Source organism: Cucurbita moschata, unplaced genomic scaffold, assembly GCF_002738365.1.
Source record: "Cucurbita moschata cultivar Rifu unplaced genomic scaffold, Cmos_1.0 Cmo_Scf00012, whole genome shotgun sequence".
In the NCBI taxonomy this organism is placed as follows: Eukaryota; Viridiplantae; Streptophyta; class Magnoliopsida; order Cucurbitales; family Cucurbitaceae; genus Cucurbita; species Cucurbita moschata.
The window spans coordinates 999,514-1,013,325 of record NW_019268528.1 but is presented as its reverse complement, the minus strand read 5'-3'; the positions used below and the strand labels follow the sequence as shown (position 1 = coordinate 1,013,325).

The 13,812-nt window shown below is 40.2% G+C and overlaps 2 protein-coding genes and 2 pseudogenes across 2 annotated transcripts; 1 reads left to right on the top strand and 3 right to left on the bottom strand.

Annotated features, from left to right (window-relative positions):
• The first annotated feature begins 276 nt into the window (after positions 1-276).
• On the top strand, positions 277-1,888 carry LOC111450803 (annotated as a pseudogene).
• Positions 1,889-2,223: 335 nt separating this feature from the next.
• On the bottom strand, positions 2,224-3,318 carry LOC111450802 (annotated as a pseudogene).
• A 3,172-nt stretch (positions 3,319-6,490) lies between these two features.
• Positions 6,491-7,810, bottom strand: LOC111450275 (acidic mammalian chitinase-like). The gene has a single exon (XM_023090309.1). The coding sequence runs from the start codon at positions 7,712-7,714 to the stop codon at positions 6,638-6,640; it is 1,077 nt and encodes a 358-aa protein (XP_022946077.1). The 5' UTR covers positions 7,715-7,810; the 3' UTR covers positions 6,491-6,637.
• Positions 7,811-9,028: 1,218 nt separating this feature from the next.
• Positions 9,029-13,664, bottom strand: LOC111450322. Its single transcript, XM_023090392.1, has 3 exons — positions 13,254-13,664; positions 11,116-11,139; positions 9,029-9,642 (listed from the first exon to the last, which is right to left on the bottom strand). The coding sequence occupies exons 1-3, from the start codon at positions 13,444-13,446 to the stop codon at positions 9,341-9,343; spliced, it is 519 nt and encodes a 172-aa protein (XP_022946160.1). The 5' UTR covers positions 13,447-13,664; the 3' UTR covers positions 9,029-9,340.
• Positions 13,665-13,812: the final 148 nt, after the last annotated feature.

The window sequence follows — 13,812 nt, the reverse complement described above, 5'->3', positions numbered from 1 at the left end:
GAATTGTTATATACAACTTAGCTACGTTTAATTATACAACAATTGTAAATCTTTGTCTAATAATTTTGAAAATAATAACTTAAAAGAACCAGAGACAAAACAAAGTTAGATAGATAAATAATACAAGTATAGAGACAAAACAAAGTTAGATAGATAACATTAATGATAATATTAAATTATGTAAGTTTCAATTTTGGTTTGAAAATTGGTAGGTTAGTTCTTATAAAGTCGTGATAAGATGATTCATTTGAATCTCTGCGTTTTTCCCTTTGAGTTGTTTCTCCAAATGGCCAAAAATAACATTGTAGATGCAGGCTATTGGTTCACCCAAACCAACGCCCTCTTTCCCATTTCCAAAATTGATACCAATCTTTACACCCATCTCTTCTGTGGCTATGCTAATCTCAACTCCCAAACCTACGAACTCTCCTTCTCGGATTCAGCAAAGCCCCTTATTCGTCACTTTTCTAACGCTGTCAAGGAAAACAGCTCGAAGGTGAAGACCTTGCTGTCCATTGGAGGAGACCATGCAAGTGCTGATAGCTTTGCAGCCATGGCGGCCACTTCTTCAAATCGTGCATCTTTTATGGGAAGCTTCATTTGTAAGGCAAGAGAGGGTAACTTTGATGGGGTGGATGTTCAGTGGGAGTACCCTTCTTGTGTGGAGGACATGTCCAATTTTGAAGCTCTCATCATTGAGTGTCATAATGGCGTTGTCAAAGAAGCCAAGGAGTCTCAGTCAGCCACGATTGATCCTTGTTGCTACGGTGTTTTACTCGCCTTATATAAATGAAGTTCGATATCCAATTCAAGTAATCCGAAGAGCTTTGGATTGGGTTAATGTGATTGCTTATGATATTTACACTCCTACTTCCTCCACCAATGAAACTGGACCTTCCTCAGTGTTTTATAATCTAAAGAGAAACTCCTCGTCTGGTTACTTTGGTATGTTTTGAAATATCAAATTATGCTTATTTTAATTCCTATAGTTCGAGTTTGATTACGTTTCGGTATTTATAATAGGAATTTCCAAGTGGGTTTTTCTTAGAACGTCTTTATATTGGGTGATCTCTAGGAAGCATGTGAGTGAGCATAAAACATGCTGAAAGAACCTGAGTTGGTTAGTAGAGATAGTTTTTACTCTTAGAAGCAAAGAGCAAGTAATGTGACGAAGTCGCAGGGAATGTCTGGGCCATCAAGTGTCTAATTTAGATCTGAATCCTAAACATGAGTCATTACAACTGAATGTTGGATTTAGCCACGATCGAAATATATCGAAACAAACAACTCAAGCAAGAAGAACTACTTGAGAGGAGAGAGCTTTTGAATAGAAGAACCTTAAGTACTTATGCTTCTTAATTCTCTTTATTGTTGTTGTAGAGGGTACAGTGTAATGAGCTATGCTTGATACCTTCCTCCTCACAAACTTTGAGAGTTTCTGGGATAAGAACTTGCTACCTTGGTTGGTGCGCAAGGTTTTCAGTTTGTGATCAGACATGTTTTTAACGAGTCTTTTGAACTTCTTGAACGTAAATAATGCCTCTCCTTTTTCTTTAAGGGTAGTGAACTCTTAAATCGTCTGCTTGTTATCACCAACGTTGCACCAATCCCATTTCTTTTCTTCGAATACATCTCTACTTAATTAAATGTATGCTCAACCAACCAAATCGCTAGTAACCAAATTGATATGGTTAACTATTTGCGTTGAATTTCGCGTATTAGAACGTGGATTCAGCAAGCTTTGCCTTCTAAAATGATAGTATTTGGACTTCCCTTCCATGGATGGGCACAACCCCAACCCCACATATTCCTCACATATTACGTTGGGTTACATGCATTACATGCATGCATAAGCTTTCATACATTCATCATTCATAATATTAGATAGAGGTTGTGCATTAGAAAACTCTTGGTTACCATACATGTCGCAGCATGTCATACATTTCATTGCCAAGCATGTTCATATCATAATGCAACATATCATCTCATACATATATATCATCGTAACATGAAATATCATCTAATGCATGTATCATATCGTCATACATCTCATGTCATCATAACATATCATAGAATTATAACATATTACATCATCATAACATATTACATTATCATAACACATCATATCAAAATACATGACACGTGCAGTAACCACAAATCACGTGTCATCATACATAAAACAAGTCTTCCGATCGAGCCACAGGCATAACACAAGACACAGAGGAGCATGAGCATGGCTCTTATTGGAGGGTTGAACAATAAGATATCACCAATTGGATTTGGCAGCATTAGCAAGAGTGTTAGATGCGTCATCAGCTGCAATGTTGAAAGCAAAGTAACCAAGAACCTTGTCGGCCTTTGCGAGTGCAATCTTGTCGGCGATGGTGTATTCACTCTCATAGGCAATCCAGGTTGTGTCAGAATAAGTGTACGCAATTAGATAGCTCTTGTCATTGTTCTCAACACCAGCCTGATTGTCCTCTATAAATTTCTGCACATCGGAGTAGAAGATTTGGCCGTCTGGACCAATATTTTCTCCGCTGGCTTCTCCATCTGCTTTAGCATACACGCCGTGCTGGTGAGCGCAGAAAAGTTTCCAAGCCCACCCATGGAAAGGAATTCCAAACACAATTTTCTTGTGATTGTGAAGGCTTTGAGCCCACGATTTGATCCCAAAACTTGCAGAAAAGGTATTGACCTTTGGATTGTGGAAGGCAGAGGATGGTCCGGTGGCTCTCCTTGACAGAGTTGGAGCGTAAAAGTCATAACAGAGGAGGTTCACCCAGTCCAGCTTTTGGTTGATTGCATCACCTGGGTATTGAATGTTGTTCTCAAGATACGGAACATTGGAGACTGTGGCCACCAGGAGCAGCCGCGGAAGGCTTAAGCTGGTGGCATCATCCACCACCGCTTGGTGCCACGAATGGATCAAAGTTTTGAAGTTCCCCATTTCATCCTGGGAAGAAGGGTATAGCCATTGGAGATCGAGGCCATCAAACCCACCTCCTCTGGCCACTGCAATGGAGGATTTGATGAAGGCATCACGGTTTGCAGGCTCTGCAGCCATTGTGGCGAACACAGCGGTGTCTCCTGCAATGGACAACAGAGTCTTGACCTCAGGGTTACTCAGTTTCACGGTGGAAGAAAACTGATTGATGAGAATAAGCTGTGAAGGATCAACGGTGACTTCATGAGCATCAGAGTTGAGTTGAGCGTAACCAACAAACAGATGGGTGAAAAGTGTAGCGTCGATGTTCGTGCCGGGAGCGTGTCGTCGGTACCGGCAAGCCAGTAGCCAGCATTCACAAACTCCGCCATTTCAACCCACAATTTTTCTTCTTCTTCTTCTTCTGATATCAATCAACAATGGTTGGTTGGTTGGTTGTAAAACAATGGCATACCAATCCCATATTTATAATACTCTCAAATCTCAACCTTCAATATTAACTTCCTTTTGTAATTGTAACGATCCATACATTTTGAATTCGGTATCTAATATCCCGAGCGTGTTCCTCAAACCAACACAAATCCTTCTCTGATGTTTACTCCTCACTCACATCCATCCTATACAAATTTCCAAACGGTCACACAACATAAAATTACTCCAAATAAAGTATGCTTAACTGTCGAGTTTTTATAGTTGAGCCACCGGAAAAAAAATGTGCATCTTGTTAGTGTGTAAATAGTAACTTCGAATTCTTTTAAGTCTTTCCTAGACATCATATTCTCAAGATCGCTCTTATCGTGCATATGTCAGTTCAATTGTATTATTGAGTTATCTTGTGGGCTATCTAAAGTTACGAAACTAAGTGATCCCATGAACTTTCACCGAGTATGAAAATGTCAACTCGCTCTTCACGTTGACATCGAATTCATTGACGAATGAAAATTTGTGGATAAGTTAGACTAAAATTTAAAACCCTTAACCTTCCTATTTTTCTATTCTAATAAACTAGTTCTATCTAATTTTCTTTTGTCGGGTTGTACACAAAATTATTCTAATATTGAATTAGGGTTCCATCCATTAGTTTAAGCCTCATAGAACCGACTTTTATCACATCTTTAATATCACTATTATCTTACAAACCCCAAGTGAGATCTCACATTAGTTGGAGAGGGGAACAAGACATTTCTTACAAGGATATGGAAACCTCTTCTTAGTAACGCATTTAAAAACTGTGAGGCTGACGACGAAACGTAATTAGCTAAAACAGACAATATCTGCTAGCAGTAGGTTGGGCTTTTACAAATGCTATGAGAGTTAGGCATTGGGCGATGTGCCAGCGAGGACGTTGTTTGGACTGTTACAAATGCTATCAGCGAGAACGATGGGCCCTGTGAGATCCCACATCGGTTGGAGAGAGGACTGAAGTATTCCTTATAAGGTTGTGGAAACCTCTACCTAGTAGATGCATTTTAAAACCATGAGTCTGACGGCAATAGGCAATGGATCAAAATGAACAATATCTGTTAGCAGCAAGCTTGAACTTTACATTAAGATCTCCAATCCTATGAACGAGCATTTAGATTTGGCTATCAAGTATTTATTTAATTGTGTATATATATGCTTACTACCTCAAAAAGGATATAATTTTTTAATGGGTTTGAATTTTGTAAATGGGATTGAGCAATAATAAATACTATATATATATATATATATCTAACTTTGTTTTGTCTTATTAGCTAGTCATCTATTTTATTTTATAAATGTCCAATGCCCTCTTAAAAATGTTCGAAAATGACATATAGTTAGTTGGCTTTTAAGGTTTTATCTGACTTTGTTTTTTGTCTATGTGTATTGTGTCGGGGTCCTATCAATATTTAGGAATGTAAGAGATTTAAAGTCCTTGGAACTATTTTAAGTTTAATAGAGTTTTCGATGTCTTTTTCAAGTTATTATTTTCAAAATTATTAAGAGAACGCATGGGAAAAGAGGCAGTTTCATGTATCTCAACCAAGATTTACAATATTTGTGTAGTTAACCTTGCTCAATTGTATGTAAGAGCGCAAGTCTTAGATATTATCCTTTTTGGGATTTTCTTTTCATGCTTTGCTTTGAGATTTTTTAAAACAAGTCTGTCTACCATGGAGAGATTTCTACACTCTTATAAAGAATGTTTCGTTCAACCGATGTGTGATCTCACGGCCCAACGTCCTCGCTGGCACTCTTTCTGCAATCAATTTGGGACAACCTCCCCCCCTCCAATCCACCCGATTTGGGGACCAGCGTTCTTGCTGGCATACTGTCTCATGTCCACTCTCCTTCAGAGCTCAGTCTCCTCACTTATACATCGCTCAGTGTCTGGCTCTGTACCATTTGTAGCAGCTCAAGTTCACAGCTAGCTGATATTGTCCTTTTTGGGTTTTTCCTTATAAAGAATGTTTTGTTCTCCTCCCCAATCGATTCAGTAATATATCCACAAAAATAAGGACATCAACCGTACGATCGTTCAACGACGACAACAATGGAATTGGAAGTGAATTGTCTGAAATTGATTATTGTAAGCATGATGAATGTTTAAGTATGCATTTACACCTGATTTTCATGATTTTTTTTTTTTAATAGGATAGAAGAATAGGTGATTTAGTTATGTAATTTAAAATGTCTTGTAGGATTCTCGAAACGTTAGAGTTGCTATTTCGGAGGAAGAATTGAATGGAAGTAAGGTATCGGCGTTGGGATCGCTATGTGCTCGTCGGAAATCGGCGTCCAGGATGCTACGTGATCGTCTGAAGCAAAGGAGACTGCGCCGCGTCGTCAAAAATCGGGGAGGTAGATCAATTAGGGTTTCGTTGTTTTTCGAGTAAGGAAGACAAGTTGTTGGATTCGGGTCGGGTCTCCTCGTATACCTGCAACCCAATAGCCTCTTGTTTCAATCCCCACTCCAGCCCACATCCCAGGCGAGAACGCTGGCCGCGTGCACGTTTGGCCCAACATCGTAGCTCCAGTTTCAGCTTTGCACGCGTACACAGTTGCGGCTCAGCTCACATGTGCACGAAGTTGGCTCGGTTGCATCGATTTTCTTGGCTTGTCGGCGACAGCTCGGATTATCAACTCGGTATACTCATAATATATCGGTATACTCATAGTCGGCTTATGGTTGATATGTTACTATTATATGTCCTGAAAGTGATGAATGTTACCATGTGTACACGTAGCATAATTGAGCTATGTTATGAAATGCTTATGGAATTGAAACGTATTTTCACATTACATAATATGACAGGTAACATAAGTTATGAGACCTCATGCATATTTGTATGTCATTTGCACTCCGATACTTCTCCTTTATGTCATAAAAGTATGAATTCGATATTTATGTTGGCTATAATATTATGCGGGTCTGATCTAAGGAATTACTTACTGATTATTTCATGAAATACTCGAGCCACATGCACACATATTCAACACAACATTCCTAAAAAGGAAGTGAGAGAGAAGTAATGGAATACTCATAGAAATGAATGGAGAAGAGAGCGAGGATGTTGGTAGGAAGGAACACGCCACAAACTTTATTCAACCCTTAGAACACCACACAAGGTACAACATAATAAAAAAGACAGAGACAGAGACATAGAGCATAGAGCATAGAGCAGCAGGAGCATAGCTCTTATTGGAGGGTTCAACAATAAGATATCACCAATTGGATTTGGCAGCATTAGCAAGAGTGTTAGAAGCGTCATCGGCTGCAATGTTGAAAGCAAAGTAACCAAGAACCTTGTCGGTCTTTGCGAGTGCGATCTTGTCGGCAATGGTGTATTCACTTTCGTAGGTAATCCAGGTTGTCTCGTAATAAGCGTAGGCAACAAGATAGCTCTTGTCCTTGTCCTCAACACCAGCCTGATTGTCCTCTATAAATTTCTGCACATCGGAGTAGAAGATTTGGCCGTGTGGACCAATGTATTCTCCGGTGGCGGCTCCATCCGCTTTAGCAAACAGGGTGTGCTGGTGAGAGTTGAAAAGCTTCCAAGCCCACCCGTGGAAGGGAATTCCAAACACGATTTTCTTGTGAGGCAGATTGTGGAGGCTCTGCGCCCACGACCTGATCCCAAAATTAGCTGAAAGGGCATTGGCCTTGGGATTGTGGAAGGCAGAGGATGGCCCTGTGGCGGCCCTGGAGGAGTCAGGGGTGTAAAAGTCATAAGAGAGGAGGTTCACCCAGTCCAGCTTTTGGTTGATCGCATCAGCTGGGTATTGAATGTTGCTCTGAAGATAGGGAAGATTGGAGACTGTGGCCACCAGGAGCAGCTGCGGGAGGCTTAAACTGGTGGCATCGTCCACCACCGCTTGGTGCCACGAATGGATCAAGGTTTTGAAGTTGTCCATTTGGTCCTGAGAAGAAGGGTATAGCCACTGGAGGTCGAGGCCATCGAACCCACCGCCTCTGGCTGCAGCAATGGAGGACTTGATGAAGGCATCGCGGTTTGTAGGGTCTGCAGCCATTGCGGCGAAGACGGCGGCGTCTGCTGCAATGGACAACAGAGTCTTCACCTCAGGGTTGCTGAGTTTGACGGTTGAAGAAAACTGATCGATGAGGATGAGCTGTGAAGGATCAACGGTGACTTGGTAAGTGCCGGAGTTGAGCTGAGCGTAGCCAGCGAAGAGATGGGTGAAGAGTGTAGCGTCGATGTTGGCAGCCGGGAGCCTGTCGTCGGTGCTCGCAAGCCAGTAGCCAGCATTCACAAACTCGGTGACATTCGCAAACTCAGCCATTGGAATCCACAAAAAGGCTGCTGTTTTTTTTTTTTAATTCTTCTTTGTTCTTATGATATGAATGAAGAACAATGTGGTTGGTTTGTTTGTTGTAAAACAATGGCATCCCAATCCCATATTTATAATACTCACAAATCTCAACCTTCAATATTAATTATTCTATAATAATCCCTCAAATATGTATTCACTAATATTTAAAACCCTCGTCCAATTCCTATTCTTCTATTCTATTAAACTACTTCTATCTAACTTTCTTTTGTCTTGTTGCACTCAAAATCATTCTAATATTGGATGAGCGTTCCATCCATTTTTTTAAGCCTTATTTTATCACATTTTTATTTTGGGTATAATATATACTTTTCCTACTTTACTCTTATTTTAATATCACTATTATCTTACAAACTCCAGGTGAGATCTCACACTAGTTGGAGAGGGGGAGGAAACAAACAATATCTACTAGCCGTGAGTTTGGGCTGTTACAAATGATATCAAAGCTGGGCATCGGACGGTGTGCCAGCTAGAATGTTGTTTGGGTTGTTATAAATGCTATCAAAACCATGCATCTGGCAGTGTGATAACGGGGATGCTAGCCCCCGTGAGATCTCCCGTCAAAAATATAAGTCCAATTCATCGTCTGCTATGAACTCGTTGTCAAGTATTTATTTAATTGTGTACCTATATGCTTGCCACCTCAAAATGGATATAATTTTTTAATGGGTTTGAAATTTGTAAATGGGATTGAGCAATAATAAATTCTATATATCTAACTTTGTTTTGTCTTATTAGCTGGTCATCTCTTTTATTTTATACTTGTCAAATGGCATGTTTTTAAAATGTGCAAAAATTACATATAGTTCGCATTAAGGTTTTATCGGACTTCGTTTTGTCTTTGTGTATATTATATGTGTTGGGGTTCTATCCATATCTAAAAATGGCATATACTCAAATTGAAAAAACGGGTTAAATTTTGATCGTAAATCAGATTTTTAAACTAGCAATGTGCTTTCTCTAGAAGAATCTATATTAACGAGAGAAAAATAAAATTATAAAAGAGTGAGGTTAGTGAAAATTCAGAGAATATTGAAAGAATGTTAACTAAATTACTGAAAGAATACTCATAAACTTTTAAGAGTTTTAGAAAATCAAACCGAACTGTGAAGATACTGAACAAAAACCACCAAACTAGTTTGAGACCGACAATATGGCGATGGTTCGTTTAGGCGTATATCCACTGTTCTTTAAAGCGGACAGCAAGCTGAAAATGGCCAGATTTTACTAACATCACTTACAGGGAACCAAACTGGTGCCAAAATCTAGAACAACAACATAGTTTTTTCTATTCAAGTTCGTGAACGAATCAGAAACACCTAGATAATAAGTCACGTGGTTACTGTTCGAGAGGAGACGATCACACATATATATAGCAAATGCAGAAGAACGGGGTCCGTAACATGTCATGTATGAATTATGATGTAGAATCGACAGGTTTCCAGGAAAAGTGCAACAGAAGAAAAGAGAGAAGAACATCATGCCTTGAAAGATTGATGAACCAAGCAATTCGCTTGCCAACTTCTACTCGACTCGACGACTAGTTGAACTAAGAGGGTGGCCTTTGAAATTATAGACTTATTTCTCAACCCAACCCATTTGGTGAGCTCGTCGCTCCCACAACAACGTAAGCTTCCTTTCCTTGATCGTCAAAGCCTCGGCGCGTTCTCGGGCCTCTTCACAAGTTTCGGTTGCAGCAATGCACTTTTCAGCCTCCCTCTGATACTGAGAAGCTACCCTTTTCGCCTCGAATAACGTGATGTTCATATGGCGAGTATGTTCACCAGAAACGGCTTCTTGAAGCTTCAATTCCTCTGTTAAAAGATCCACAAATTGTTTTTCCATCTCCTGCTTGAGATCTGGGTCGTTACTCCCACAGTCTTTAATGTATAAAGAAGTGAGCATGTGCATTGAAGAATGTCAAAGAATATATAAAGCAGATAATGTGAAAGAGTATAAATAAGTAGCTGAAATCTCCCAATACTTTCATATAGAAGTTTCAAACTTTCAAATCAAGAAATATGTAGCTAAAACTTCCAAATCAAGAAGTGAAGAAAACACACCCCATATAATCAAGGTAGAAGACGGGGGAACGAGAGTTGAGTCGTCTGTGGACTCAAAAAAAATATTGGAAGAAAGATATTAAGACGTATGATGTAACAGCTCAGCCCACCGCTAGCAAATATTATTTGTTTTAGCCCGTTACGTATCACCGTTAGTCTCACAATTTTAAAATGCGTCTACTAGGGAGAGGTTTCCACACCTTCATAAGAAATGTTTTGTTTCTCTCTCCAACCAATGTGGGATCTCACAATCAATCTCATTTTGGGGACCTGCGTCCTCGCTAGCACACCGCCCCCGGTGACTGGCTCACACCCTTATAAGGAATGTTTCGTTTCCTTGTCAAACCATGTGGGATCTCACAATCCACCCCCTCAGGGGCCCAGCATCCTCACTAGCATGCCGCCCGGTGACTGCCTCTGACACCCTTATAAGGAATGATTCGTTCCCCACTCCAACCGATGTGGGATCTCACAATCCACCTCCATGGGGCCTAGGGTCCTCGCTGGCACACCGTCTGGAGACTGGCTCTGACACCCTTATAAGGAATGATTTGTTCCCCTCTCCAACCAATGTGGGATCTCACAATCCACCCCTTTGGGGGCTAGCGTTCTTGTTGACACACCACACGATGACTGGCTTTGACACCCTTATAAGGAATGTTTCGTTTCCCTCTCCAACCGATGTTGGATTTCACAATCCACCCCTTTAGAGGCCCAACATCCTCACTGATACACCGCTCGGTAACTGACTCAGACACCCTCATAAGGAATGTTTCGTTCTCCTTTCTAACCGATATGGGATCTCACAATCCACCCTCCTTGGGGCCCAGCGTCCTCACTGGCACACCGCCCAATGACTGGCTATGATACCCTTATAAAGAATGATCCGTTCCCCTCTCCAACCGATGTGGGATCTCACACATGATAATTACTGGCCGTGCACACATTATATCAAAGAACATCAAGAACTAGAAGAAAATGGTTGGCAGAATCCCTTCAATGAAGTGCAGAATGCAGAATTTTTTTAAGAGTTTCGATCCATCGTAGAACAAAGCAGAACAAGAAAATATCGCATCGGAAACAAACATAACCTTAAACAATATCATATGTCGTGGAAATGAATGATGGAAGAGAAATATGATGAAAGTTGCATGTATTTCTCCAGAAAAATAGAGAGCACAAATAAGTTTAGGTCAGTAAACCATAACAGGCATTCAAAATGCTACTAAAACAAGTAACGAATCATGATTTTGTTCATTGCCAAGTTGATTTGGAGGGATGAATACTAACCTGTGACAGAGAGATTGGACAGACCTACAAAAGAATTATCAAGAACAAAAAAGGCAGTGTCAGTGAGGAAGTAACAATGAATCTGGTAAGAACACAAATCAAGTCTACTATACATGAAATCAAATGTAGTCCATCTAAGAGAGGAGGACATCAATTTATTTAAAAAGCCTCTGGATTTGGTAAAGAATGTTTGAGCAATTTATATGCGCTCTATATACTATTTTTACATCCATGCTATGTCAACACAGAAACTTCACGACGGCTCGTGCGCCAACAAGACCCTTAACGAACTTGGACCAAATAACTGAAGAGGTTCTCGAGATCCGATAGCATGCAGCAATTAGTTGTAAGAAAAATGGGGGAGGAGAAAGATATATTGAAAGTGCGCAGTGAGGGGTGGTTACAAATTACTAGGTAGTCAGTCTTTACTTAACTCGGCCTAAGCAATGCCCACTCCCATGTCTTTCTTGGTTGGACCAACCCAACCGGCGGTTTCTATCTGCCTGAATTGGGTCGCTCGAGGAGCCTACCCATGCTTGCTTATCCATACTAAACAAGATTCGCTTAATTGAATAGATGTATTGGGAATCTACTAACAAGTTTTTTTGGAAAACTTCATTTATTCTAGTATGGATGGCTGGTAGGCCTATATTTCTTGGTTTCAATAGTACTCCTTATGAACGTTGCCCAATAGATTGGTTGAGACCGTAGGTGTGAATGAGAATTTTTTCGGTGGTATTGACTGATGCTGGCTGTAGCACAAGGCAAGGGTATTGATGCAAAGATCATCTAACTTGCTTGCTATTACCATTTCATTAAATGATAACAAGTTTTAGCCTATCTACAATCGAAGCAAATAACAAGTGGATCAAAAGCTAAGGAAACAGATGGTTGGAATCATGAATCTCCACAACGGTATGATATTGTCCACTTTGAGCATAAACTTTCATGGCTTTACTTTTGCTTTCCCCAAAAGATCTCATACCAATAGAGATCGTGTTTCTTACTTATAAACTCATGATCAACCCCTTAATTAGCTGATGTGGGACTCCTCTCCCAACAATCCTTAAGTTCATAATTTTAGATCGACTGCCACTTAAGATACTCGAGTTAAAAACAACAAAGAAAAAATTCAGGAAGTCCGAATGTTAGTAGTGTTACTATGAAAGGCACCGGTGAAGAAAAGCACAACTTCTTGAAAGTTTCCCAACAAAAACCAAGATTCTAAGTTGAGATCGGGCATAATCTAGCTCCATTAAGTGTTAGGAATCACAAACCTCCACAATGGTATGATATTGTCCACTTCGAGCATCAGCTCTTGTGACTTTGATTTTCGTTTCCCCAAAAGGCCTCATACCAATGGAGATGTACTCCTTACTTATAAACTCGTGATCAACCCCCTAATTAGCCGATGTGAGACTCCTCTCCCAACAATCCTCCCCTCCAACAAAGTACACCATAGAGTCTCCTCTGAGTCCTATGGAGCCATCAAACAGCCTCCCCTTAATCGAGACTCGACTCCTTTTCTAGAGCCCTCAAACAAAATACACCATTTGTTCGACACTTGAGTCACTTTTGACTACACCTTCGAGGCTCACAACTTCTTTATTCAACATTTGAGGACTTCATTGACATAGCTAAGTTAAAGGGCATGACTCTAATACCATGTTAGGAATCACGAACCTCCCCAATGATATGATATTGTCCACTTCGAGCATAAGCTCTCATAGTTTGTTTGTGGTTTCCCCAAAAGACCTCATACCAATAGAGATATATTCATTACTTACAAACCCGCGATCAACCCCTTAATTAGCCGATGTGGGACTCCTCTCTCAACAATCCCCAACATTAAGCCCAACACGAGGTAACAAAAGGAGTACAAATCCAAATCTAAGATAGGTCAAGTTTGCCACAGCCATATACAACAACACACAATCAAAGAAAGAAACAGCTCAGAATCCAAACCATCAATGGAAACATATCTATCAAACAACCAAAATCCTTCAAATGCCCAAATGGGTATCTATGATTCTCACTAAATTTCACAACTAAGTGTTCAAAAACAGAAATCTAAAGCAACCCACAAGAGAAATCGTTTGCATTTGCTGGAACTGAGAGACGAAGATTAGAAACAATACCAGGAGCAATCTTCAAAAGGGATAAGGGGGGCGGACAATCGCAGATGCAAGGAGCGCAGGAGGTTTTGGAATCTCCCAATAGCAAAGCCTTCTTGAATCGCCAATACAAGGCCGGCCCACAAACAGCCAAAGCAGAAACTACGGCGAAAATCACGAGACAACACCTCAGGCAAGACCCAGATCGGCGTGACATTTCTCGCCCTGATCTTCCCCTGCTTTGATTCTTTCGTGCTTTTCCTTTCTGTTTCCGCGTTGTTACTGAGAAAGCGATGAACTGAGATCTAATTGCAGCAGTGGAAGTTAGAAAGCAATGGAATGAGTGGATGAACAAAATAAAACTTCTGCTAAGATGTCTTCTGCAGGTGTCGGTGTATTGAACATTTAGTGGGCTATAATGTAATGTAACAACATAAAAGATTTCTATAGAGAGGAAGAAAAAAAAAAAATTTAAGTTTTTATTTTTTCCTCTCGATTCAGTTGAATACAGTATCCAGTTTTGACCGGTGAATTATTATATTATATATTATCAACTCGAATCGAGCTCAAACACAAAGTATCG

Bases quoted from the DNA above. Each gene is read 5' to 3' on its own strand.
- LOC111450275 (XM_023090309.1), bottom strand. From the start codon at position 7,714: ATGGCTGAGTTTGCGAATGTCACCGAGTTTGTGAATGCTGGCTACTGG.
- LOC111450322 (XM_023090392.1), bottom strand. From the start codon at position 13,446: ATGTCACGCCGATCTGGGTCTTGCCTGAGGTGTTGTCTCGTGATTTTC. The intron at 11,140-13,253 runs GTATTGTTTCTA...ATTCTTTTGTAG, and splicing joins CCTTTTGAAGATTGCTCCTG to GTCTGTCCAATCTCTCTGTC. The intron at 9,643-11,115 runs GTTAGTATTCAT...TATACATTAAAG, and splicing joins GTCCAATCTCTCTGTCACAG to ACTGTGGGAGTAACGACCCA.